General features: G+C 37.2%; 1 protein-coding gene across 1 annotated transcript; it reads right to left on the bottom strand.

Moving 5' to 3' along the window:
- Nucleotides 1-27,389, bottom strand: TMEM168 (transmembrane protein 168). The gene is made up of 5 exons (XM_026117719.2): nucleotides 27,190-27,389; nucleotides 22,116-23,382; nucleotides 11,958-12,100; nucleotides 9,257-9,531; nucleotides 1-4,854 (listed from the first exon to the last, which is right to left on the bottom strand). Exons 2-5 carry the CDS (start codon nucleotides 23,250-23,252, stop codon nucleotides 4,307-4,309), a joined length of 2,103 nt encoding a protein of 700 aa, XP_025973504.2. The 5' UTR covers nucleotides 23,253-23,382; nucleotides 27,190-27,389; the 3' UTR covers nucleotides 1-4,306.
- Between the last annotated feature and the right edge of the window lie 325 nt (nucleotides 27,390-27,714).

The following is a 27,714-nucleotide window of genomic DNA, read 5'->3' as shown; positions in this document are numbered from 1 at the left end:
TACTGAAAAAAAACCACATGTAATTCAAGAGCGAATACAGAAATTCTGGAAGTGACTGAGGCATAAAGAAAAACATGAAATGGAAATGAGCATCCAAAACAGCAAAATATATTTAAGCAATATCACAAATACACAAAAATCTATTTACAAATCTAAAATCGGTATGTCCAGTAAAAATCCTCCCACAACAAGGTATTTATAAACAAGAACTTTAACCCAGTTATATTGTCTGGTGCCGGCAACATAGACGCTTACATCTACCACAGTGTTAATTATGCCTTTGCAAAATAAAGGGAAAACTAAGAAGGCTGAAGAAGTTATTTCTAAGAAAAACTTTAACCAAAGGCCAGACAACAACAATCACAAGACATACAAAAAATAACAAATTGCAAATATGTAACTCCGGTAGTGCAAAAATTAAGATGAATGGCTTTTTTCCCCCCATACTTATTCAGAGAAAAACACTACTGTGAATTTGCAATTTGAATTCCTTTTGAAGACTTACGTTTGTAGGACTTAGTGCATTTGGATGTTTCAGCAAGATTGATACTATACATGTAAATGAAACCAAGTCAACATAAAATTACTGCTGTGCTATAAATTTTAACAAACTTTATAACAAAATTTAGAATATACAGTAGAGACAAGAATCTTAAAAAAAAAAATTTAGACCTTTAACTTTCTCAAGCCACGCAATTCATTCTTAAGCATGTAACAGCTCAAGAAAAATAACTTGTATATAAATAATAGCATATGTAGCATTCTTTGGAATATGATTTATATTACTCTTTCAAAATTTGCCCTATTTTCATACAGGGAACAGTGGAGGGATGACAAGTCACTGCCTTAGGGTCCTTCTGGTGGAGTCCCTCTAAAGGCATGTGCGTGAGTGTGAGCTGGGGCTGAGCAGTGACCCACAGAAGTGCATGAGTGCCCGAAACCTGAGAGCGCGCTGCCCTCACCCTGGTCCTCGCGTGGGAACGTGGGTCACAGTAGGATGCTTTGATACTGGTTGCTGCTGAAGTGGGGAATTAATACTGAGTTCCTGAGACTCATCATCCTACACCCCAGTTTTTGTTTTGATTTGAAACACAAAGGACAGTCTCTGTCCAAGAAAGGCCTCACAGTTTGCATGGCTGTAAACACATCTTTTAGTTTAACATAGCATTTTCACCATGCCTTTGCTGTTTAAAAAGAAAACAAAATTGAAGTAGAAATACTTTGTTAAAACTATCTGAAATTCAGAAAACTAAAATTCTTTAATTGAGAAAACAGGAAAAAACCTGCAAACACATGATTAGTTTTGCCAATAACCTTTTTGCTACATGTTTAGCTGACTCTTCATTCAACAAACTGCTAAAGATCACCTAGTCTATCCTAGAGAAAATCCAATGGTTTGATAAGTAAGCTGCAACTATTTAATAAACAGAGGCAAAAGACCAGCACCATTGTATTTGTTTTGCCCCAAATGGGTCCATCACTAAATCACAGCAAGGATAGTCCACATTAGTCTACTCACTGTCCCAGGACAGGTGAGGAATGCCAAACTTACTGCTCCTATGGTTGTACAAAAAGAAAAATATACAGATGACATTCATAAAAATGTAGCAGTAGCACATACAGAGTAAGATTTACCCATTATAATTAGCGGGAAGTGTTATGGTTGGTGTTCACAGCCTTTTTGAAAATAAAAAAGAACTCACTTCTTACTGTCAGATGTTTATGTTGTGACTATTCGGTATTACACTGTTGCTTTAAAGGAACTTTGTGTTGTAAAGTCTGCCTTTGTGCTCTAGTTGAAATAGTTTGTGTTGCAATCAGAGGAATTTTTGCTAAAAGGGCAATCAAAATAATTTTACAAACCAAACAATTGCCTTCATGCAACATTTCTTTTCTGTTCAAGGTTTGCTGTTCAGAAATGACTGAAAATGACTTCTACTGAGGAGGGCCTGCTTCTTTTATGGAACTCGGTGGATGCCTGTTCAGCCTAACGTTAAGTATGCAATTTTGGTACTTGAAGGAGCTTACGCACCCAGGGAAGGCTCCAGAGGATGACTCAGGACGTAAGTGCTCTAAAGTCATTAAATGGAAGCAAGGGCTTTGTCTACTTGAACTTCAGCATCTGAAAGTTAGATAGTCACATGTATGTGAACCTAAGATTCTACTTCTGCTCAGCAAAAACAAAACAAAACTAATGGGCCCAACCACAGGACAATTTACTTCATCCTAAAATAGATCAAATGAGTCATCCTTTGGAAATATCCATTCCTCTTTGTTGATAAGAAATGGAGTGCCTCAGGTCACTAGCTCAGATTTAGATGTCTTGCTTTCAGCCATCTGAATTTAAGAAAGATGACTCCTACCTCAGGCTCCCAGTTTAGGAACTTCAGTTGGATAAGTGATGGTGGATGGTGTGATTACCCTCCACCGTACTTGAGAATAGCCACCTCTCTGGAATTTGTGACATAGCTGCAGCTAAGGCATTTACTTTGAGATAGCTCAATGGAACTGATCTGCGGTAGTATATTTGATTTGACCGGTCATCTCCTTATCCCTTTATGGAAGGGGATGGAGAAAGGCAAAGAGTATGTGTGGTGGATTGTTTGCTTTAAAAAAAAAAAAAACATATATAGTAATGAAGAAACTTAGTGGCTGTTCCTTGTAAATCCACTGAAATCAACATTTTGAAGTTGGTGGGTGCAAATTACTCTGGCTTTTTGCAGACCTCATAATTTAATTCAACTTTTTATTTTCAGGAGTTATTAACAGCTGTAAGTGTTAGCAGATTCTCTAATTTAGTTGTCTAAAAAGTTAAAATGAAATCAGAAAAGTCCTTGAAGACAAAGCATTAAAGAGCTCCTAACATCTTTTCAGGTATTAAAAAAAAATCAATAAATTATATTTTAGACAAATATCACTAATGCCTAACATTTTAATTAAAATACTGATGAAAACAGGAAAAAAAGTAAACTCTAGATCTTCTAGATTGCACACATGTATGCAAAAAATGCCACAAACTGTACTGACTTAGCAGCTTAGCAGTTTAACTCCTGATTTTCGGTACTTCAGCAAACAGATTAGAAAGCTGTGCAGCTTCTCTGAATAGGAAACGTGGGAAAGGATTTCCAGAGTCCCTTTCAACAATCTGTAACTGGAAGAATTAAGACTAGGACTTAGCGGCCTGGAGAGTAAAGCTCAGGAATACTCAGGATTTGGTTCTGTCCTAAAGGAATAATTTCTTCTTTCAGTCAAACTGTTTGTTCTTAGTTTAAATAATTAATGAACTCATCGGTCCAACCCCATATTGAATATTGTACAGGATCAAGCTCTTAGGCAAAGACTAGGTAAATGTGGAAGCAAGGCAACACTTGCATTTCCTCCTGTTTTTTTTTTTATTTATTTATGGATCATTTTCTTTGTTAAGTTCCTTCTTCAGGGTTGCTTTTCAAAATATAAACTAACAAGAATCTGAAAAAGACAGAATCACCCTAACAGGTGAGAAAAAAAACCTCTCAGCACACTTTTTATTCCATATATGAATTAACTACTGGGAATATTTACAAAAAAAGACCACTGCAAGATACTGAGTTTTGCAAGTAACACAATGTTTTAAAAATTGCATTTGAAAAACCCTTGTCTGGTGGGCAGCAACAGAACGTTACAGGGTCATCAGAAAAGTTCTTTTTACCAGCCAATTCCCATTGACGGCAGTAGAAAATGCAGGCAGGGACTAAAGATGTGAAAGCAAATAAAACTAAACATCCTTGGTAGGTACTTACCTACAATGCCTCTTCATTTTTCTATTTTAATTTTTGGTTCAGTGCTATTTTATAATACCCTTGACCCCACCATATAATTTCAAGGACATATACACTGAATTGAATATTAGCTTGCTTCCTTTCCTGTATTTGAATCTAACAGTGAATATAAATGACAAATACGCATGCCATAACATTCATAGGAGCCGCTGTCCATCAAACTGGTGATTCTGAAAAGCTGCTTTCTAGGTAACACATATGAACATGCAAACTGTCTCCAAAATGCATGGTCGTATCAAATAAGTCTTTTACATAATTAGATGCAGTTCAGTAACAAAACCTGAATATTATAGTCCTACCCTCTTCTGTTTAAGATTGCAGTTTCTAACTGTTGCATATTCTGTAGCTGCTCAAAAAGCTGAACAAAGTGAGCATAGCTCCTGACATAGCACATTTATTCAAAGAAAACAGTCCTATAAAAAGTTGTAAGTTGTCTGTAAATGAGAAAGTTCCCAGAATTCCCACTTATGTTCCTCTTTGGTTCTTAATTAGGATTTGACAAGTTTGAAACCTTGTCCTGTGTCCAGCACCGTGGGAAGAAACCAACTCATTTTTAATCTTTTCAGGCACCTAAAGCACGCTTTACAGACCCAGAACAGATTGAGACCACAAAACCAGTTTGCCAAATGTACTAATGGGTAGGTAATACGTGGGAAGTATATCATCCAGTGTTTGGCAACATCGCTTCCTGTTGGCAAATGTAAAGTGTAGTCACTCCAGTGTTTTGACACACCGTACACTGCTTTCACTGTACGTCCCTTTTCAGACCAGCTGATGTTACTGTTGGGGTTACAGTTGTATTCAACCCACTGCCTGGTGAAATCACCGAGCTGCGGAGGATCTGCTTCCTCAATGTCTACAACTCTAGCCATTTCTGCCCCTTGCACAGCGACATACTGGTCATTCACTTTTCTTACTTCTTTAACCCAAGGCTGAGAGTTCTCACAGTCTAAAACAATGATGAGTCGCGAACAAAAAGCGCCGTTCTTTTCTCGCCACCACTCCAGAAGTGTGTCAAGTCGTAATGCATCACCTCCTACCAAAGAAGAAAGTATTTAAGATTAACGTGAAGAAGCAGAAATCTCTAGAATTCTGACTGCAGTTTCCAAGAATCCCTTACTTTAACAACTTCATCTTAGAGATAACAAATTTTAAACTGATCCTCCCTGCTAGCAGGTGTTGGAAACCTCCAGAGAGATAAGAACTGATTTCACCTGGCTTGCAGTGACAGTTAAGGCCATTAACCCACCCTGGATAAAAAGGAGATAGAAACTTCCTCCTATGGTGAAAGAAATTAAAGTCTACTGAAGAAATCTGGAAATAGCTAAACATGGGAGAAAGCCTGAACTAAAGTTTATTCTGTATTAAATTCCTAATAACCCTAAGGAAAGAGAGGATTTTTGAACCTATATAACACATGCTAACAGCTTTGAAGCAAAATGAGAAAGGCACCTACTGGCGCAACCACATCTTTGGCTTAAAAAATTAATCTGACCAGAAATCGAGAGTCGCTCTATAGCCACAGATGTTTGTCTTCAGAGCCTCAAGAAAATTAAAATTGATACAGATGTACAACTCATTAAAACAAAAGATTTAATAGGAAAATTTTCACAGTACTTATTTCCTACCAGCTCAGACAATACTTCTGAATAGAGTTTCCAAGTTTTAATGTTCTATCTCAACTCATGCTCCAGCTATGTTTGAAAAGAACAGATTGTAATTAAACAAAGTTACCCACAGTTGGGATCCCTTCTGTCCACTAAATGTAATAGATACTGCAAGATCTAAGTAGCTCTGAAAAGCAGACTACTTATTTGAACGCCTAAGGAAAACATCTTGCACACTAGTGTATAAAACTCCATTTGCTCCAGAGTGATTATTAATGTGAAAAACTGATATGCCTAAGTGTTGGCAGGTTGGAGCTAAGATACAGATTAAAAGCCCAACCAAACAAAAAAAACCCTCTAGTTTGAAAGTGTTGTCTTTTTATGTAATTTAAGGAGACTTTAGCAAGACAGGTAGAAAAATGTGATTTTAATATAACTGCATTTTAATTCCATAACAATGTTATTTGTGGAATATAGCATTTATCAGGGTTTAAAATCTTGCTAGTAGAAATGTAGGTCGCACAAGTGACTCTCCAGTGGCTGTAAACAAAATAGAATAGCTGCACATTTCAGAACTCAGATTTCCACCTGCAAGGTGGACAAGAAAGTGCAGCAAATTAATAATACAGAGTTAAAGCTCTGAGCATGCTACCACAATTAAAGTAAAGGCAAAATTATATGGCTACAACCATCTCCAAAACAAGTACAGACTTGGAAAATTTAGTATCAAAGGAAATCATAAAAAAATACAAAACTACAGTAATGACTTATCTTGGTACATTATCCCCACATTGCTGCAGTTCAGTGCCTCTACACCAGGGACTTGTATAGAAGCTGATTTCCCTTCTCTAGGTAAAACTTCTGTGTAAATTAGCTGTAAAAATCTATTTATTTTTTTTCACATTTTAGAGGCTTATATATAAACTTCATTTTAGCATAACTATGCAGGGGTATGGCGATTTAAAAATGGTATTAGATAGAACTGTCCAAAGAAAACCATTTCATTCTTCATACACACACACAAGTCAAGTAACTTCTAACCCTACTAACCTCAAACACATGGAATAATCAGCCAACACATGATTTAGGCACCAAGCTGTGTAAGAGATCTATGCACCTCTGGCCACCTCTGACTTTGGCAGGTTTCACAGGCAGTTAAGCTGACAGTTTTAGCATCAGAGACAAAGCCTCATTACCCCAGCTCTTGCCTTTGCATTCACTTGGAGAACATGACCTCCCAGGTTGTTTGACTGTTCATACTTTATGCATGACTAGTTAAAAGTTTATTTTATACACCACCCAGCTTCCAATAATGAAGAAACATCATTAGTGAACTAATAAATACAGTAAGCCTCCTTTAAAAGATGTCATTACGATGCAAAGACTACACAGCTACTGCTGTGCTGTATCCCGGCATAAACCCTCAGTAAGATGCTGCTTTTTCTTTTATATCTGAATGTTACATTTTATTGTTGCCATCTCTTGTAATCCTCCCCAGAGGTCAGAGGATGGTACAGATTACAAGAGCTAATGACCAAGTGTTCCATCTGTCACAAAACACCACTGTCCAGTTCACAAGGTACAATTATATAATCCAATATCCTTCAGCTTTTCAGTTTATTATTCTAGTTACATTCAGGAGCAGCGCTACCTGGAAAGAATATCAAGTTACACTCTGTGATTTATCTAACTCTCGCAACAGGAAACTAATCATAAAAAAGGATTCATGGCAAGTACCAACTGTTTGTTCCTTTCCTTTATGTGACTGTACATTATCTCCAAGTAGAGGTGAAGATGCACTTGGATGGAGAACTGAAAAAGAACTTTGTGAGAAAGTTGAAAACCACTGCATTTACATGTTGTGTCTTTTATCATACTAGTTTTCTTTTTTTTCTTTTCTTCTTTTTTTTTTTTTTTTTGTAATTGTTACCTTGGCCATCATCCTAAAGTGAAGACAGAGTTTAATTTTGGGAACATCTACCTGAACAGGTACACAGAGACCGGAGCTTCTCTGTCATGCTCCAGGCTTGCCAGATAAAAGTCAGGTCTGGTCTGGAGGCTGTCTAATCACATTTGTGCAGCAACATTTGCCTACATACATCCTGGTAAACTAAGCATGTCTCTGCTGCAGGCTTCACTGTTATCCTGCTCCACACAGTGCATGGGCACACTCAGTAACAGCACAGGGCAGTAGCTGCTCCTGTGAACTGGATCATCCTGTTCTCAGAGAGGTTATTCTCCAGTCCTGGCATATGCTGTGTTACACTGCTTGCGCTAAGCTCAGAGAATGGCTGTGACTTTTTTTTTTTTTAATTAGTACAGATGAAATCTGTGAGAAATAAAATGCACTGCCCTTCAGCAGATGTTATAGTTCAGGCATGGAATTGCCCTAAAACAGGTATATAGCCTCCAGATCAAAACTGACCTGCATCTGAACAGCTCAGCGTAACCAGCAAAGCTCAAATCCGTCTGTACTGTTCAAGAGCACATGCCTACAGAGATACTACTGACAACAGCCAGGAACTCACAGACAGAGTGCAAACCGTGAAGTGCAATTCTGTCCCAGGAAGAGAGAAAAAGTTGCAGATTATCAATGTACTTACTAAAAGATTCATTTTTTGCACACAGCAACCTCAGAAGCCCAGTTCCATATCACCAAGAGAGTAAGGCTAAACCTACCAAGGATTCAAAACATTGAGTAGATTTATCAAAGAAAAATTTTTATATGTTTGAGGTAGAACTGCACATTATAGAGATCAAAACTGGACCAGGAATGGGAGAAATAGCTAAGTCTATGCCAAACACCTAACACAGCATTAAACCAGCCCTTTACTACAGGGGTTGGCAGTCTTGAGGCTACGCTGTACCCACAATGACTCCTGAACTCTAGGATGTCAGCAAACCACAGTTTTTTTTTATGATACAAGGTTTGCTGCATGTTTGAACGCCTGCTTTCCTAGTGTGGATTGTATACCTGCTTCCTGTCTCTTCTATTACTTCCATCTTTTACAAAATACACAGCACATCTTGAAGACACCCATGCAGCCCTTCATAGATAACCTAGTTGACACAGTGCCATAGAATGCTATACAAATTGCTTGAAGTGTGCTGGCTCCACCATGTAATGTAAGGAATAAGAAGATACTATGGTTAGTCCTTGCAATGAGCAAGTATTTCTCAAAATACAGGGGAAAGCTGTTTTTACAACAGGAAGGCCTCATTTCCACTTAACTTTTCCAAAAAAAGTATGCTTTAAAGTTAACTTGTTCAATTGTAAGGAGAATAAGAAATCATCTTTAAAATTGTAAGCGCACACTTGGAATCAGCAATACTTGCACCATTTTGAGAATTACAGAATAGTTACCTGCAAAATGGATTTTTGTCAGAGTGACTAAATACTAAAAATGACATATAGTTCATACAGTAATAAATCTGATTGCCATACAGAGGAAGGCAAAGGAAAGAGCTGCTTCTTTGCATCAAGTTAACTGCATACAAAAGGGGTCTACTGCATTTCCACATTCTCTCCACTAGTTCCACTGGTATTCAGCCTGCAATCTTGCCGAATTTGGTGACTCCTTCCAGCCCCTGAATCTCTTAACAGTCAGGCTCTGTATATTACCCATTCCTTCTTTCCTCTCCTGCCAGCAACCTGTACAAACTCGTTCTCCAGACACTTGTGTTTCTGTGCCATTCTGGACTGTCAGGTAATAAATGTGACCAAAACTTTGAAGTTTCACAATATGATATGATTTTTATAAGAAAGAATTCACTGACTTGGAAAGTCTATCAGTGCCAAAACTATCAATAAAAATGTCCAACAACAATTACCTGCTAGTGCCCATTCGCCAGTGCCATGTGAGTGACCACTGTAATATAAAATATAGGTATCATGTCTGGGTCCATCTGCAGTCCGAAGTTCAAGAAAAGATTTGATCTTGGAGTGAAGAGTATCAAAGGACAGTCCACTTGTAGAGTAGTCACAACCATATGTCTCAATCATGTGATATGCAAAAAATCTTTGGATGGCATTAAGCATGCCTGTAGACCTCAGATTTAACTCTTGCACGTGCTCAGGTGGAAGAAGAGTTGGTTGGCCATCAGGACTAAACAGCAGAAAAATAGTTATTATTATGATTTCATGTTTAATGGACTGATAGTAATGGGTGAAATTTTTTTTTTTCTGTGGCATGTTTTCTCCACTATGAAGTAGCACTGTGCTAAATTCAAATTTGCTTGAAATATATAGTTTATAAACAATTCAAAATACTGTATTTGAGCGAGAGCGAAGTATCTCCCCCTTCCTTCTTTCACACTTTTAAAATCCAAAGGTCTTTACTCAACCCTGTGCTATCCACGCAGCTTTTGATTTGTGTCTATGTCTATAGACTTGAACTTGCTCTGCCTGCGCTCTAAGCCTGCTGAGTGAAGACAAGCTGTGATGTGAACATGCTGGGCTTCAGCTATTTCATTAACTCGCACTGAGAGCACTGCTTTCCAAGAGGCACTTGTTCACATGCAGTTGGGAAGCAGTACAGGCAGAATGAGAACTGGTCTGCACTAACGATCATGCAAGCTAGATTTCCATGACAGACCAAGAGAAAACTAAGTAAACATTTTACTCAGATATTTTAAATTCATATATCTCAGTTTCAAAATAGTCTTTATTCAATATGGTAGTTACTTATGCAAATACAGTAATTCTTACTTGTGTTTGCTGTTCAGATGCTGATCTTTCAGCATAACAAATAGGTTTTAGATAATGGCATTCACAGCTTAGAAAATAAAACTGCTAAGAAAATTCTGAACTGGATCTGGAACAAACTACGTGCATATGTGTATACACACACATTAATATACACACACAAACACACATATATAAAGAGCCCCTAGATTCCCAAATGCATGGCTGTCTGTCTTTCTTTTTTTTTTTTTTTGAAGTCTTCATAACTATTCATTAATCATGACATCCTCTTCAGGATGTGTTCTCAGAAAAAGATGAGCATTCATCACTTTTCAATCAATGTAGTAATGTTAAGGCTAAGGGGCCTAACAGAGAGCTGTATAAAATCCACTTGATTTATGCTTGACTACAGAGATGCACAGATTTTCTGGATGAAAATATGGAGATGATCTTACTCTACTAATACAAAATACCATTTCTTATATATATTCTTTATGTGTTTTCTCTGCAAGTCTATATGTAAAGTTTAATCTGGTTTCTTTTTTGGTCTAGTTAATTAAATTTTGCATCTCCTCAGTTTTTTAGTGCCTTCACAAAGGTTTATGTTCCCCTACAACAATTACATTTAATACTTTATCATCAGAGTTTATCTCAGCAAGTAAAGACTGGGCCTGTTATCAAGACAATAAAGCTTTGTTACTAAGAAAGTGTAACTCTGCTATGCTCTAAACAGTTTTTCCAGAGTGTTTCATCCACTGAGAAATCAAAGGAAAATGCCACAGTCAGAATAATATAATACAATGAAAGAGTTAAATTACTGCCAGGGAAATAAGAGAAAAATATTATTTCTATTGCAAGGTAATTTTTTTTAATCCCTAACAATAACTGACTTACTGGAATTTTTGTTTTTCTTTTTTTTTTTTTAATTTAAGAGAGTGGGCAGCTGAGGGCTTTAGTGTCAGAAAGCTCAGAAAATTGTTTTTACAGTATTTTACACTACTTGCATACAACAATCTAAGGTCAGCATCTTCAGTCTCTTTTGCCCCTTAAACTTTCTCCCTATCCATTGAATCCATTACGTACACAGTAAGCTGGAAAGTTTTCATAAATTGGGCAGTTCTATTTTTAAGCCTCTCATTTCAACATATCACTCCATTCCTCTCGTAACTCAAGTAGATAACTTCGATAGTTCTTGCATGCCTTTTACAAAAAAAGGTTCATTTGTACCATTCAAATTATACAGCAAAAATTGCATTTTTCAAGTTTAAAGCTTATAAGAAAACCATATAAATGAGCAAGTAATAATAGTACAGAATCCCCCCAAACATTTTTCATATCGCAAGATTTATACTGGAAAAAAATCTGCTGTATCATTGTATAAATAATTGGTATGCAATCCAATAGCAAATATAGCTTCAATGTACTTTAAATGTAGAAACCATCTCAGTTAATACAGTTCAAAGTTGTTTTGAACAAGAACTGATCTGTTAGTTTATTAAATCTCCTCATGTAAAATATCTGCACTGAATCAAGTGCACTAATCCTGTTTTCCATAAGATAAGGACTGTGGAATTTGCTTATGCATGTTTGATGCCTAAAGTATTTATTTTTCAAAAGGAAATCAAATGTATATATAATGGTAGTGTTACAGTTATTCAGAATACTCTTTTTGAAAGGCAAGGGAAAGGAAAATGGTTATTCAAAATTAGCCAATTATTTAAATTGGTATTTAACTACTGGAAAATGCAAGAAACAGCACTGCATTGCTGTATCTGGGTATCAGATTGCTGTGAACTGGATATCAGGTCACTTATACTACTGTGAAGTTAAAATACATGGTAACTATACCTGCAAAAGTTGGTAGGAATCACGACTGCATACCCAACACACGTTCCTCCCAAACAGTTTCCCAGCTCGTGGAAGAGCCCATGAGCCATGGACTCCAGAGGTAAAACAATGAGAAATGCACTCATGAAGATCCCGTTGGTTGGCTAAAAGGAAAACATACAGGTTTATATATTTGCATTGGTTGTGGTTTTATGAACGATTCCCTGTGTTTGATCACATATAACTGGGTCCTGAAACATGAAATCCAAGCTATTCTATTATATCTAATGTATACCTATTCTTCCACATGTATTACACAGTGAAGTACTCTGAGGACAAATGAAAGGCCAACTTGGGAGTGGGGGACAAAAGTGGCTGTTGAAAGCAGGGATCACTCTTCTGAAAGGAATGAATTTGAAAACACTCTAACCTGTACAGGGTTTAGCTTGAAAGCCCTGATCATAGCTGAGCTTTACCATTGGAGCAGTGCAATCACATTCCACAGAATTACTTATGTACATAAAGTAAGCACATCTGTAAATATCTGCAGGATCAGGCCTTAATCAGTAAAGCACAACTGTGAAAAAAGAAGTTGCACACAGTCATTCTAAAAATTAAGTTGCAACTGCCAGTAGCAATAAAATAAAAATGGAATCCTGAAATGCCAGGTGTCAGTGAGAGGCAGAATAAATAAAGATTTCTTTTATTTATTTTAATATTATGTGACTGAGTTTAATGAGGCATTAAATGCTTTAGGAAGGGGAGAAACAATATTATAAAATATAATTAATCAAGAACTTTAATATCTGTGGTACAGTTATTAAATATTAATTTCTGTTATGTAGCAAAGGAAATAACTTCACAGGTACAGCCTTCTGTCATCCGAAGAGTCTTGCGACCTCTCACCACCTCTGTGTTATGCCCTCTTTGAATAAATCTACAATATTAATGAATTTTTTAATGATATTAATGATCTGTACATTGCCTTACTGTTTAACACTCTCAGTAATCTGGTGTGGACTGTCAACTCAGTTTAACACAGAAGCAAAGCTAGTTATAATTTGTAAAGTAAATCAAACTGAAAAGTTGCACCAAAAACAACTCAGTTCTGCTTGGCACATGGCAGCCTAACTCAACTATGTTCAGTTTTTAAACGGAGAAATAATATTAGATAACTTATTCTGAAAGAACAACTTTACCCATTTTATATGCTTCCTGCCATAAGAAGAAACAGTCTGTCTGCCAACTGTCCCAGTCTTGAAAAGTGTCCCATTATATATTCAATATAAGGATTTCACCTATATGTCCTTGAAATGGTGATGGCAATGCTTTTACCACAAATAAACAACAGAATCTGTTAACTGAGCATTCTTCACAAATTCCAACATCTGAAACCACTATAAAATTATATCCAGATCCCACTACGCTTTATAAAACGCATTACAAACAAAGAGTTTATTTAATTTCTAGCTCTGAAGAGTAAACTGGAAGAAATGACACTGAGCAGATGTCAAATCATATCAGATAACAACCAAAGAGAGCTTCTCTGCACATCTTGTCAGAGAAAGTCCAATAAATATGGCAACTTCTTTGCTAACATTCAAGCTTACAGAACTGGTTCAGATATAACAGGTCCATGACAGGTGATAATGCTAGTGTAAAATACTGCAATCAGATCTCATGTGGCGTAATGTCGTTTGATGTTTTGGGGCTAATAATTTGAATTTACAAGGAATAAGGTGTATCTATTAAGGTACATGCACATTATAGGAAATTCACAGGTACATCATTTTTTTAGCTATCCCAGCAGATATCTTGTATTGTTCCAGATATATTCCCTTCCTCTTTCCAGTCTGTCTATAGGCAGAGGGTGAGGATCAGAAAGCAAGTTAGTAGATGCAACATGTTTAGAACAAGTGCACAGAAGCACTCACATACTGGTTCTTGGGTTTTGTGTCAAAGAATAAGAATTTTCAGAAAAATTTCTTAAAAAGACATACAGTCACCTGAAATCACCAGAAGAAGACAGGAAAGCTCAAAACAATATAGCAATTATGGTGCAACCTCAACCTGTTTTGTTGTCAATAAGGAGAAAAATCCTGTCATTAAGGAAATATATATATTTTTTCAAAATATATCAGCAGGAAACATCCATTTTGCTTATTCAGTTTCCCAAATACACTCTGAAATTGAAAAGGACTCAGAGAAGCAGCAATAAAAACCCAGAAATTTAAAAACTTAGAAAAATTAGTTCTTATAAAACCTAGAACTCAGTATTCATCCTACAGAAGTTTGGTAAGGTATGGGAAGTTGACGAAATACCGCAGCTCACTGGCTATGTTAGTTTCAAGATCTGGAGACTTACTTTTGCAACTGTAGATGCCAGAAAGATAAGCTGCTCTAAATTAAGAAAAAAGACGACTCTGGTTCTGCAGAGACTGAAGGGCTCATCTGGAAAAGCTTCCTATTCATGATCTAAATCTTGGAAAGACTGAAAACATATACTGGAAAGTATTATAATGCATTTTTAGAACTATGAAAAAGTAATTCAGCTTTTCCATCATATATAGACGTTTCTTGAATCTTGCTGTAACAAACTGCTCTTAATAGTATGATAGTGTTTTGATCACAGTGAATATATTGCAAAATAACAAAGTCAACATTTTAAATATTTTTGTTGAAACACTTGCCCATAAAAACTACAGCAATCAGAATATTACAAAGACTATTATCATATCAGAACAAAAAAAAATCCCAAACCATTTTTTAGCATTTCCAATACATTTTTTGTAGATTTAGTATTTAACATAGGAAAATAACACAGGAACAGTTTATTCTATTTTGCTGCTCTCTGAATATTTTTTTTAATTGAACATCATCATAACCACAAGTTAATTCTCTTATCACAAGCCTTAAAATGGCCACAGTAGAGTTACCATTTTCAGAGATGTCTGAATAACATTTATCTGCCTAACATTTATCTGGACTTATCCACCTAGAAATTTTTAAGATTTAGGCCTAAAATACTTTGGAAATTTGGTCCCTTTTCCAAACCACATTAAGGATTAGGGAATGCTTTGAAAATGTATTTTAAACTAGTAAGCTGTTAAAACAACTGTTGCATTTTCCACAAATGCTTACTAGCATTAATTACAATGGCTGTTTTAGCAGGAGTAACTCGCAAGGTCCACAGGGACACGCACACAATTCCCTCCGCTGCATTCCAGAGCCCTTCCAGCCCAGTGTTCTGTCAACCAAGAAGTGGCCAAGCAGATTCTCAGGGAAGAGGATAGTTTGGCCTTTTATACTTAAAATGTAATTTTAATAAACTAGCAAACTGATGCTAAACAAACAAACAAACATCAATAACTGGCAAAATTGGCAGTGATTTGGAAAGCAAGCAAAGAGATGCTGGCATTTGCTGTCAGCATTTTTTGAATAGTTTTGATTTAGAAGAAATACTTCACTAACAAATATAAGATTGATTAATGATTTCTAGAACAACTCTATAATGAGATAACATGGAATATTTTAATTCAGTGCTGCAAATACAATGACTGGTGGCATTTTACTATGTCTGAACTGTAAGAATCTGAAAAAGCAAAAAATAGTAACTAAGTTAGTAACTACTGTAAATCTTAAGATAGGTCTCTTTTAAGATAACAGCTAATACGCCAGGTGGAGACTGTCAGTGCTTTACCAGATCCAAAAGATTTGATGACTGGTTCTTAATGGAACAGATGGCAATGCATACATAGGCGGAGCTAGAAAGAGTTCATGTTCTTCTGTTCAACCCATTTTCATTCTGTTTCCGATCGCTCTGGCAATTCCAGCCTGCAGTACGTCTCTGTACTCTCAGTGCTCACTGATTCCAGACAGCTTGCTCAAAAAGCAAACACAGAAGACAGGGACCATCTCTGCAATACTCCAGAAAACAGGAGTGGCCATCTTCTCTCTTCATCTTTTTTTTTGTTTTTTTGTTTTGCCTTTGTCTGTCTTCTTCTAAATGAATATGTAGGTAATACCATCTGCATCCTCATTTCAATGTAGAAAACGTAAAAATACTTGCCTTTGGCTACTAAAATGGCAAACAATAAAAGACGAGCAAGATCTGCTAGTAGTATTGCCTTTCTACATTCTTTAGTTTTTCAAGCAATACTTTATTGTTAAATGTAATTTTGTTAAAACAACAGAAGAATTTAGAGGTATTTTATACCAAAGGTTGATTATTCATGGATAGGACAGCTTCAGTCCCAAGGAGAAAACCATTACTGAAAGTGGAATGATTGTGGGAAAGTATTTAATAATAGAGCATAAGCGATACATGACTGATAGAAATAATGAGGAGAAAGAAAAGAATTAAAAAGCATTCATTTAAATTGAAAGACCTATAGAAAAGCCCTTCTAATTAAAATAGAAATAAATTTATAAACAGATGTGAACTAAGATTACAGGTAACTGACTAACACAACTTACAAGACTTATGAAAATGCATTTGGGTATTTATAAGGAACGATTCTGCCTTGCTTTCCACTATTCAAGCTGAATTATATTTCCCTATTTTTATAGTATATTCATATACACACATTTTTTATGTAAGATATATAATACATATGCACGCATACACTATATATTCATATACAAACAGACACACACAAACAATTCTGCTTAGCTTATCCGCAGTTTAATTCCACAAAACTAGAAGAAGGAGATACTCCCTGATGGGAAAAGTTAAGGAGAAAAAAAAGTAACGTGATAACTAATCTAGCAAATATTTGAAGGATATCTCACTCCAAATGAAAACAAGAAATATGCATTAGAGGGAAAAAAGAAGGAGATAAAAGACAAAATTAGGAAAGTTACAATGTAGAACAACTACCAAGTGAAACATCCTTATAAACAAATTATTTAATGAAAGAATAGTCTCTGGAGAACAATAAATAACTCATTATTCTGACTATCAGAACATCACTGAGAAAATCTAGAAAACATTTTGTAGAAAGTAGTCTTCACATTCACTGGCAGACTGATTTTAATGTGTTATGTTGCCAATCTCTGACTTCTGTTCTAATCACAGCCCATGCATTAGCAAAAATGGAAATGTCTGTCAATTTAAAAATACACTAAATTGAATTTTGATTTGAGTTCTGATTATAAAAATTTGAATTCTGAAATAATGAGACTTTGACAGCAAAGCTTAACACAGAAATCACATTCTTTAAAGAGGCAATGAATATTTTCTTTCTCTTGTCACAAAGTAACACTGGTGCTGAGTTCCCAGCATTTTGCAAAGCATGCGCAGAGAAAGAACATTTATTTGCCTTTGAATTCCTGTCTGACATACATTCAAAACAGACAGAAGGAATGTAACCAATCACGCCCTATTACATTATGATAATGGAGAACACCCTGAGCTTAATCTGGTTACCACAAATACCTATCTTCTATGGACTCTACCTTCACACACTCTTTCTTAGGCAAAAGAGGTACAACGGTTAGTAGCTAGGGATCTGCTCCTCCCGCCAAGGTTAAGATGACAACTTTCCAAAGAATGTCCCCCCTTCACGAACCGTGGCCTCTGAGAGCTGCGGTCCCAGAGAAGCTAGCGCTGGTGCCACTGGGACTGCGAGAAGGGAACACGGCAAAGCAACTGGGATCTGCCTGGAGTTGCAGACAGTCAAGACGAGGGCTTGAGCATATGCAGGAGAGGAAGTTGGGCAGCAAAAAAAGATAGGAAAATGGGTGAGTTTTAGAAAAGACTAGCGGTGAGGAAGGGGAATTCAGGATCTATTTGAGAGATGAGACAGTAGGGAAAGAGAAATAATGGTATTGCAAAAGAAACTGAACAGATGAGCCTATAAAGAGAAAGTGAAACATAGAAGTCAAATCAGGAAGGAAGGGAAAAACTAACAGTGAAGAAAATAACAGGGGGAAGTAAAGACGACCACAGAAAGAGAGAGAGAGAGAGAGAAAAAACTCAGAATGGCGTGCCTGTTTAATAAAATATGGAGAGAGGCCACGAGGTGCAGCAGGGCCTCAAGGGAGGAAAAAAAATATATATATATTTAAACTAGACAAACGAAATCTGAGGAAGAGTGGATTAAAAATACAAGACAATAAGAAAAGAAGGGGGAAATGATAGAGAAAAAGTGGATTTAATTTGTAGTTACTTAATCTGGGATGTTAACAAAAATACAAATAAGTAAATACAGAGGTTAATTAGAAAAAACCTTACTATTTAGAAAGTAATCCTTTTTTTTTTAAGAATAAAAACCCCCACCATTTTCAATTTTATTAAAGGCAGTGTAAACTGAGCTTTTCAGAAACTTTTGTGAGGCAATCTAACACAGAAAATAAAAAATCACTAACTCATCCAGAAACAAAAGAATATACACACAGCAAACTAACTTTTTTTTCATGAATAGTTTGAGTTCAGTAGTACCTTTAAGTACAGTTACTCATATATATTATGAACACCGTTATTTTCCTAACCCATAAAATTCATTAGAAACAAGGATAATGTACTCAAAGTACTTCATTCCATTACTTTACCTGTCTCTGACACAGTTTGTTTTTCTCTTGGTAATATTAAATACAAGACTTCTAGGGATAATAATTCTCTTAGGCCAGTAATTCAGAAAAACTACTGTTACTTTGGCATAGATCACTTAATAAAATCTGATTTTAAGTTTCCGAGAAAAGGTTTCCCCAAACCTTTCCAAGAACTTCGCTTGCAAATTCGAAGGCCTTTGTCTGCAAACTTCTCATCATTTTATTAGTTTCTGAAAGAAATAATGCCTGTCATTTGCATGATTTCTGCCAGATCGAGTCCCAATCACTTGACTGGGACTTGATTACAGACAGCCACACGAGCAATTGCTGAAATGAAAAAGTACTATTGGAGTTGATCTGACTAAAATTACTCTCACAAATGTGAAGACAGGTGTAGAATAGTTTCTGGGGATTTTCCAAGAAAAATGTCACCAAGTTTCTACTGACAAGTCAAGGTATCTTTCCTTTTAAGCTAAAGCAGGGATTATTCTCAGAAGCAGACCATGCCACAGCTGAAACATATCCTACTGAAAAGCTGTTACTCAATTTTGAAATGCAACCACCAAGCATGCATGATGTTTCCCAAGTACTCCAACCTCTAACCAGTGGTGGCTCAAGGGCTTCCTGAGCCAGACGTGGTTTCTATATAGTAAATAACTCTCAGTGGATTTGTTTCCATGAACTTGTGCAAATCTCTCTTGAGCCTCTCAGCATCCACAGCACGCTGTGATACATATTAACAGTGTTAACTACACTCTGTATGAAGAACTATTGCTTTTTCGTGCAGCAAGGATTTCTAAGAAAAATCCCAAACAACCCGCTAAGTATTTAGTAATAACTACTGCTTTTCTTAAAAGAAACACAGACAGCAGTCTCTGACAGTCTGCTTTGTCTCTTTAACTGTTAAAATATGTATAAACCACCATAAGGAAAGCACTTATTTGCTGCAGAAACTTGTTTGCTGTGTTACTGTAAACAGTAGATTAAAAAAATTCAGCAAAGAATTCTGAAGTATTGTCTTAAGGCCTGTAACCACCCCTATAGAGAAGAAAAATGACTAGTTTCCTTAATTTTAGAAAAAAACAAATGCCCTGCAAAGGTGTAAATTGTGTGCTTATATACCATTGCTTCCTTACTGATAATTATTTTGAAAACTGGCACTATCCAGAAAACTATAGCAGAGGCCAGAGCATCTTACAGTCACTACATTAAATAGTAAATCCATTTAGAAAATTGTGTTCTAGCCATGTCTGATAAAGTATTTCATTTTCTGGCAACAGATGAAATAGGCAACAGAGTGATTTGCAAGGCAAACATCATACTTCTGAGGTAGAAATGCTTCTAGTTGGAGACAACTGTATTCATAATCTTAAGCTAATTCATTAGTTGCTTTACTATAAATAAATGATAAAAAAATGTAGTTAAAAGAAATGTAACTATAGTTTTCCAGTAAAAAACATAAATGATTACAGCAAAAAGATTGATTTCCTGAGGAGGAAAAGTAGTTTGCTTGATGCCTTTCATTTTTGCCACTGCAATAATTCCTTTTCCCACTGAATAAATACATAGTGTGTCAGACAGAGATGAAGATGATCGGCTTCTCTTATTTACACACCAGGATGCTAGAAACTGAAATTAGCTGACAACAACTATTAAGATTTCCAGTGAACTGCCTACTTGTTTCTTGTGAACTCTGTTCAGTACAAGTGCGACAGCACTTCTTCAGAATTAGAGATGCCTGAAAATAATCAAATACATAAGTTGCAATTATTTTTAGGCATATGACAGAGGCAGAAAGAAATTACAAAGATACAAAGAATGATCAACGTAAAAAGGAAAAAGTAACAAGATGGGTATGAATCCACCTTGCTTAGGCATCTAAATTGCATTAATGAAGCAGTCCTCCTCAAGAAAGTGCCTGTGTACTTTATATAAGTCAATGCGGAGAGGCTGGTTCCTCTGAGGAGTACAACAGGAGGTCCTGTCCAAGCCAGGCGTTTAACTCCAGCAGACAGACTCTTGCTCCATAAGCCATCAAAAGAGCCTACCTCTCTCCAGCAACTATCTGGGCAATTCATGCACTTGCTTTGTTCTGACTGCTTTGCTAGGTATAAGTAGGTGGAGTGTTTTTAAACAATGTAATATTAATTAATGCTTCTCAGGATGTTAAAGGAATGGGGCAAAACAGACAACATTAGCAAGACTAGAGATGGTAAGAGATTTGCTTTTACAAAAAAGTAGCCACCCATCATACAATAATGATTTGCATTTTGTTTGATAAAATCACATAAATCTCAGAAATATGGTAGTTACCAGTATTAATATGCTGATTTTATATCTTATCTGTTTCTGTCCTCCAAACTACTTTCTCATTTCTTTCAGTGTATAAGCACCTTCTCTTTTCTGTAAATACATTTGGGGGAATTTTCTTCTCTACTTCTTTTTTAGTTAAACTTCTTCCTTTTGTCCTCTCTGCAAGTCTAGAAGCTATAGCAATGCATGCTGATACTTCTTCAAAGCAAGAGTAAAAACTACCTAGCCTTCCTGCCAGGCTCACCAGTTAGCCTCGAATGCTCTTAAGGCAAAAAACAAATGAACAAACAAAAGCCCCAAAACAACCCCCTCAAAAAAACAAACCCCAAACCCTACTGCTCTCACAAAATAGCTGTCAATTTCCTTCTCCATGAAGTTCTGTAACACATTTCATCCAGGGGGTTACGCTGAGAAAATCTACAAGAATTGGCAACAGATTGTTTACCACTGTAGAGGCATTTCTGTAGACTGGATCTGTTAGATTTTTTTTTTTCAGACGTGTGGATACAAAAGTGACTGTCGTAGTTTTGATCAGCTTTTTAAAAAATAAAACCAAACTCCCTTCCACTATGCTGCAACATTGCCAATGCACTTTTGATCTGGGGCCTGAACAAGTATTTTAAGAGAAATGTGTATTTTCTGCTAAAGAAAGGACATAGGCCTTCATTCAGAAATGGAAAGAAAAGTCAAAAATAAGCAGACTGGATGGTTTTAAGAACTAGTCTTTCAGAGAATATATCCTGTGATGCATAAATAGATTTGAAAGCAAGGCATCGAGAACATATATTATAGCAACAATTTACCAGTTTATCAGCTATCTCTGACTTAATGTTAGTATTTAAATACAAAGAGAAATTCTTGAAAAATGTATTCTTAAAACATGAGTTTGCCTTGATTCCATTACAACAGTCCATAAGAAATGTCCTCAGTACAGTGTGCATTATGAGGATGCAACACCATGCTTTAGTTTGAAAACAAATTTTATGGTGCAATGAATTCAAAAGGAAAATAATTTCATAAATAAGTAAATTTATAACTTAAAATACTTTGCAGGCTTCTTTTGCACTGACAGCATTAACTCTTCTCATTCTGACCACATAAGGAAGCTGGTAAGTTCCAGTTGCCTTACTAGGCCATAGTCAAGACAGAACAGTGTTAAACTATAAGAACATGTTTTTGAAGCCACGGGTTCCAACATAAACTTTGAAGTACTGAGCCATAGTACACTGTCAAATGTTATAAGAATTTTGAAAAGCCAACAATTCTCAGGAACATTTTCAAGAGGGAGATCGAAATAAAGAGGTTATTATTTACCTGCCAACATACTGCCCCCAAAACAGCAGTTGCGACAAGGCTGAAAAATACGAGTTGTTCTGAAATTAAACAGAAGTGACGCATTCCTTTAGATGCCATAACTCTATCAAGGCTGTTGTTCTCTGCTCTGTGGGTATAATATACTTTGTGGCAGTCATTTAATTTTGTGTGAAATCCCCAGAGAGTTATAAAAAAAATAACATGACAGATGATCCAAAAAATTCCAAAAATAGAAAAACCAGGTATCACAAAATACCAGAGATCCAAGTCACCTAGTTTAAAGGCTGCAAGAATGAAAAAGATAAGTTCAATGACTCCAACTGAGATGACAGAAAGCCTTCTGCAAATTTTGCCACGGTACAAGTAGGGCTTCCACCGTTCAGTAACTGAAAGTCCACTGAAGTAAACATCAAGAAGCGGATCTGAAATTAGGCAACTGAAGAAACATGCCAAGGCAAATGGGTTTGTGGGAATTTTCAGTGAAGGAAAAAACAGCAAGGATGCAAGGGCTCCAAAAATTGCCAAATTTGGAATTGCCAAAAAAGACTTCATACGTAAGTCAATAATCAACGTGGCCAAAGCCATGACCAACAAAATAATGCTCATAGATTTTTCCACCAGCATAGTTGTGCTGGCAATTGCAAATCCAACCAGTTCCAAAAATTCAACCGTTGTCAGCAGAGTCGGTCGATGATGGATACAGCCACAAATCCTCTCAACCAAAGCACATAATATCCTTAAAACAATGGCGGAAAGGAGCAAATACTTAGTAGCTTCTTCTTTCACATCATTTTTGAAGGCAGAATTATTAAGAAAACAGAGAAGGCCAAGCAAAAAACCAAACCAAAGATTGGAGAGACTCAAACTTGCTGCTTCCATTGAAAAATAGTAGTACAGTATGCTGGCAATTCCAAGAACAAAAAGCCCCAGGATAAATATTACCAAAATCAGTGTATCTGCAGTTTTCTCCCATCTGACATAAAGGCCCATGCAAATGGCAACTAGTAAGTTGATTCTGGCAAGATAGCCAAGATATCTGACAGATGAATGCATGTTCACTTCTCTGTTTGCTTCTTCTAACCTTGTCATTGCTGCATAGAGACAGTGACTAAAACAGTAACGCAGTGACCTACACATGTAAACTGCAGTTAAGGGTTTTTACCCACTTGGCCGAAAGTAAATATTTGGGTTTCATCCAACAGATACAATGCAATAGCTGGCTTCTGTAATATCATTTCAACAACAATGGTCCAGAATCACTGAAGTCCTAGAAAAAGAATTAGAAGAAGTGTTAGTGTCAAATTATTCCCTTTAATCTTACACAAGATAGCGATCCTTTTTCCCCAAATAGTTTAATATTTAAATCTAAAAAATACATAATAAAGATTAAATAAGCATTTTCTTAAAGGTCCTGCAAATTGGGGATCCTTATTAAAATGACATAAAATGATTTTCTCATAAATCTTATTTCATAGTTTGAATAAGAAGAAACATCCATTAAATATCTATGAGAATCCAAAACATTCCTATGATTTCTACCACCTTCTAAAATACTTTAATGTTGCTTCAAAGCATTGCTTAACTTCATCATTACATTAAGCTCTTACTTTACATTAAAACTTTTCAGTATGCTTTGCAAGATTTCTTTTTAGCAGTCAAATAGCTATGGGGTTTAGAAAATGAACTTCATGGCCAGTCAACTCATCAGAACTTCATGAGCTTAAATCCACAAAAGATCATGAGAAAGGAAGTTACCATTACCTCCATTTCTCAGAAGGGGAATGGACACATGGAATATCAACTGATTTGGTCATCATCATATTCAGAGACAAAATCCAGACCTTTCTCAATGTAAAATTAAAACCTTTGTATTACATGTTCACTCCTCCAAGCCACTTTTTTCACAAAAACAAACAAAATCATCAGGATAAATATTTATAACATAAGCTCCTCCTAACCAGAGCCAATTAACTGACATATTTTTTCTTTTTAATACAACATAGGAACAGAGAGTAATATTTTTAGAGGGAATTTTGAAAGAAAAGGCAGATATGGAGGTCTCACTAGAGACCATTATTATTTTACGGGAGAAGTATCTTCCTGATCTGAACTGCATCTTGAAAAGTGAGAACTGCTGTAACCCCATTAATGTTTAATCTTATTGAGCTTACACTTAACCAATATTATTAACTGCTATAATTAGAAGTAAAAAAGTTACTGAGGAAATTCTATTTCATCAAGACCTACATTGCAGTGTACTTATTGATAGTTGTCTTGTTAATATGAGGCTGCTGGAGGCACAGTACAAAGCTCTCTAGTTAAAGGCACAAAAAGTTTGTATTTTGAAGCCAAATCCCCACTCTGTATGCAAAATGTGTTATAATTACCAATTTCATAACAATTATTCAGAGAACATATTTTTTGAGAACATAACTCCATGTCCAAAGAACCACATATATTTCTGATTTTTACTACTTTTGTGCCTGGAAGCTCTAAACCAGTAATTACTGAACACATAATACAGAGCCTATACCCTCAAAGAAATTAAGATGGGAAACAATAGGTGGATCACAAGAAAATAAAGAAAGAATAAAATCAGTATCATTATTTTTCCTCCTCAAATTTTCTTAACAAGTTTCACAAATTAAAAGGGGCCCAGGATCACTCTTCCAAATTCCCTTAGTTAAAACTTACTGAACTCCTGTGTAGTATTTATGTATAATTTATGTTTTAAAATGTAAAGCTCTTAAGAAAATGTTTATCTAAGAGTATGATTATTCAGGTTATGGGCAGAGTCCCCAACAAATAAGATGCACATGAGGCCTCTATGCTTTTAGAAGTAATCACCTACTTGCCCATCTTTCTAATGGTAACAGTATAAGAGAGCAGCCAACGTGTCAAGAACATGTAAAAGCTACATATGAAAAATGAAACAGTGAAAGCTCACTGTTTTCATTTGTAGTGCTGCGGGAAGCGTTAAGGTATACTAAATTGGAACTCAAAACCTAGAACTTATTCTCGATTTTTAAATTTTAGTTCTTAAACCAATGAAGAAAAAAAAAGCGAAGAATTGATTTGCCCATAAACTTGGGCTACTTTGGAGACTGACACCCAGTGAGAAACCATCGTAAGTAACTGGTCCAGTGACAAGCTGGGTTTTCATTAATTTTCTACTCCATATAGATAGCACAACCAAAACTTAGCTACCATATTCCAGGTGACTGTATATCAATTATTTATAGTATTATAGCACGGTCCACACCCTTCTCAATTTTGCTCCTAATACAATCAACATACACTTTTCAGACAGCTTGAGCCATTTATTTTAACTCCTACATCTTTACCCCTCCCCGCTGCGAAGTCACCGCTAATTCAAACCATAAATAGCAATGATTTCACTGTTCTTTCTAATCCAAAGTACTGATGCTTCAGTATTGCTGCACTGAACTACATCTGCCATACTGGCCTGTAATCTCGATTACTGAGCCTTTTTGGAATTCCTCCAAGTTAAGGGACTAACACTATAAATGTTTATTTAGACAATAGCCTCACTGTAATCATCAGACTGGCTCGTATGCGAGAAGTTAAGCTTCCATCTAATGCCTGATTTAAAGTTTTGACATTATTACTAAGTTATTTTTTGGTAGGTTCATTCATGGGGAGCAAAATTCCCAGCCTGGAAGCAGCCACTCTGACAAGAAACTACTCGGGCTGCTTCACGTTGGGTCAAGCGCAGTTTTGTTATGGTAGGTCATGAGAAATCCCCCTCCAGCTGACATCCCATGTGTCCACACAAGGGGGTGGGGTGGGCCTGCATATTTATAGTGGCAAAACAAAAAGTCTACTCAAGATCTAAATAGACGCAAAATGACAACTCGGACCAGAAATTCAACGTCCTCTTCCTAATTTTCTATCAAATTAGCAAAAAGACGCATTAGTAAGCCATGTTAATGACCACTAATGTATTTTTCTATCTAAAATATTGGATTTTTTTGGTGAAAATAGGAAAAGGTTGCATTTTCATGATTAATATACCACATAGATATTACAAAATTTGTGTAATGCAGCAATACAGACAATTTAAATGAGAACTTTCAATATCCGATTTATTCTTTAAAACATGCAATTTGTTACTCAGTCCTGTTTAGACTCTGAACAAAGACTGATCAATGTTTTTTTTCTTTTTTTAAACTGATGTCCTTAATATTTCAGGTTGCAGTGTCTGAGTTACATATCTAACCAGACCACATTTAAATTCAAAACAAACAGAATATATGCTTCTATTTTTAAATATTCATCATCAAGTTTACAAACATTTATGGTTTTAGGCAAAATCTGAACTGCAGTCTAAATACAGATTTTGAAGAGAAACTATCCAAAAACTTTTCTATACGTAAAGCAATGGTATTCCCAAAGATGCTTTCAGCATCATCTGTCTGAGAAAGTTGAAAAAACCGCCAAAGATGCTCCAGTAGTTTAACTACAGCTGATTTCAAGGCTAGGTGAGGCCTGTCTAAAATATACACTGAAGCTCTGCTGACTGGACTTAACGTCCTTCTGGTTTATTCTTCCAGCCTGGGCCACATTTAGAAGAAAAGAGCAACTCCGTGAGAGTTTATTTTTCAAAGTAGCATTCGGCTAACGCACACCAGTACCGAGGCTTTAAACCTCGGATTAACGATCCGCTCAGGTTTTAAACACCAGCCTTCAGCCACGCATGCTGTCACAGATGACCCGCGCAAGCCCAACCGACGCGGCGGCGGGGCGGGCGGCAGCCGCCGGCCGCGCTGGGGACACTTGGACGGGCACCGTCACCAGCGCGACAGCCGCGGGCAGGGCTGCCGGGCGGCAGGGCTCGCCGCGCCCGGGGGCCTCAGAGGTGTCTGGGGTACGCGCGGCCCGTCCCGGCGGCGCAGGACCTCCCTCCCGGGTCCCCCCGTCGCGCCCCCCGGCCGCCGCCCGCAACGGGGGCCGGGGCCGGAGCCAGGGCCGGGGCCAGGCCGCCCCGGCACCTCGCGCCCCGCTGCCGCCGCCGCGCACGCAGGCCCCGGCCCCGGCCCCGGCCCGGACTCACCCTCAACAGGCGCCCCGGAAACTTCCCAACTCCCCTCGCAGCGCCGCCGCCATGTTGCGGCTGAAGGCGTCCCGGCTACGGGCAGCGCGAAGGCTCAAACAGCGCCGCGGCCTCGCTGGGCGCCGGGGCCTGCGCCGCGCCAGCCAGGCAGCGTCGCGCCGGGCTGGGGCTGCTCGGCGGCGGCCGGGCTTGTTGCCGCCGCAGCCGGCGGGGGCGCGGGGAGGGCTCCCGCGGCCGCGGTGCTGAGCCGTGAGGCGTGAGGCTCCCGCAGGTGGGGGCGGCCAGGCATCCCAAACTGCCATCCCCAGGGCCACTGTCACCGCGAGTTTTGTAAAAGCATTTAAAAAAATCCTAGTCTTTAGCTGATTTTTTTTTTTTAACTTTTCATTAACGTTCATTGCTGTTTCATGTTACGCTAGGCATATCTTCAAATGAGTTTCCACTCTTGGCAGTTTTAGGCTGGCGCCTGCCACGCATAAGCAATGTAGGTGTGTGATTGCGTAGTGGGGCAGAAGGCCGTGGGCT

This window comes from Dromaius novaehollandiae, chromosome 1 (assembly GCF_036370855.1).
Source record: "Dromaius novaehollandiae isolate bDroNov1 chromosome 1, bDroNov1.hap1, whole genome shotgun sequence".
In the NCBI taxonomy this organism is placed as follows: Eukaryota; Metazoa; Chordata; class Aves; order Casuariiformes; family Dromaiidae; genus Dromaius; species Dromaius novaehollandiae.
Note: the sequence above shows the minus strand (reverse complement) of the source record. Positions and strands in the feature narration are given on the sequence as shown.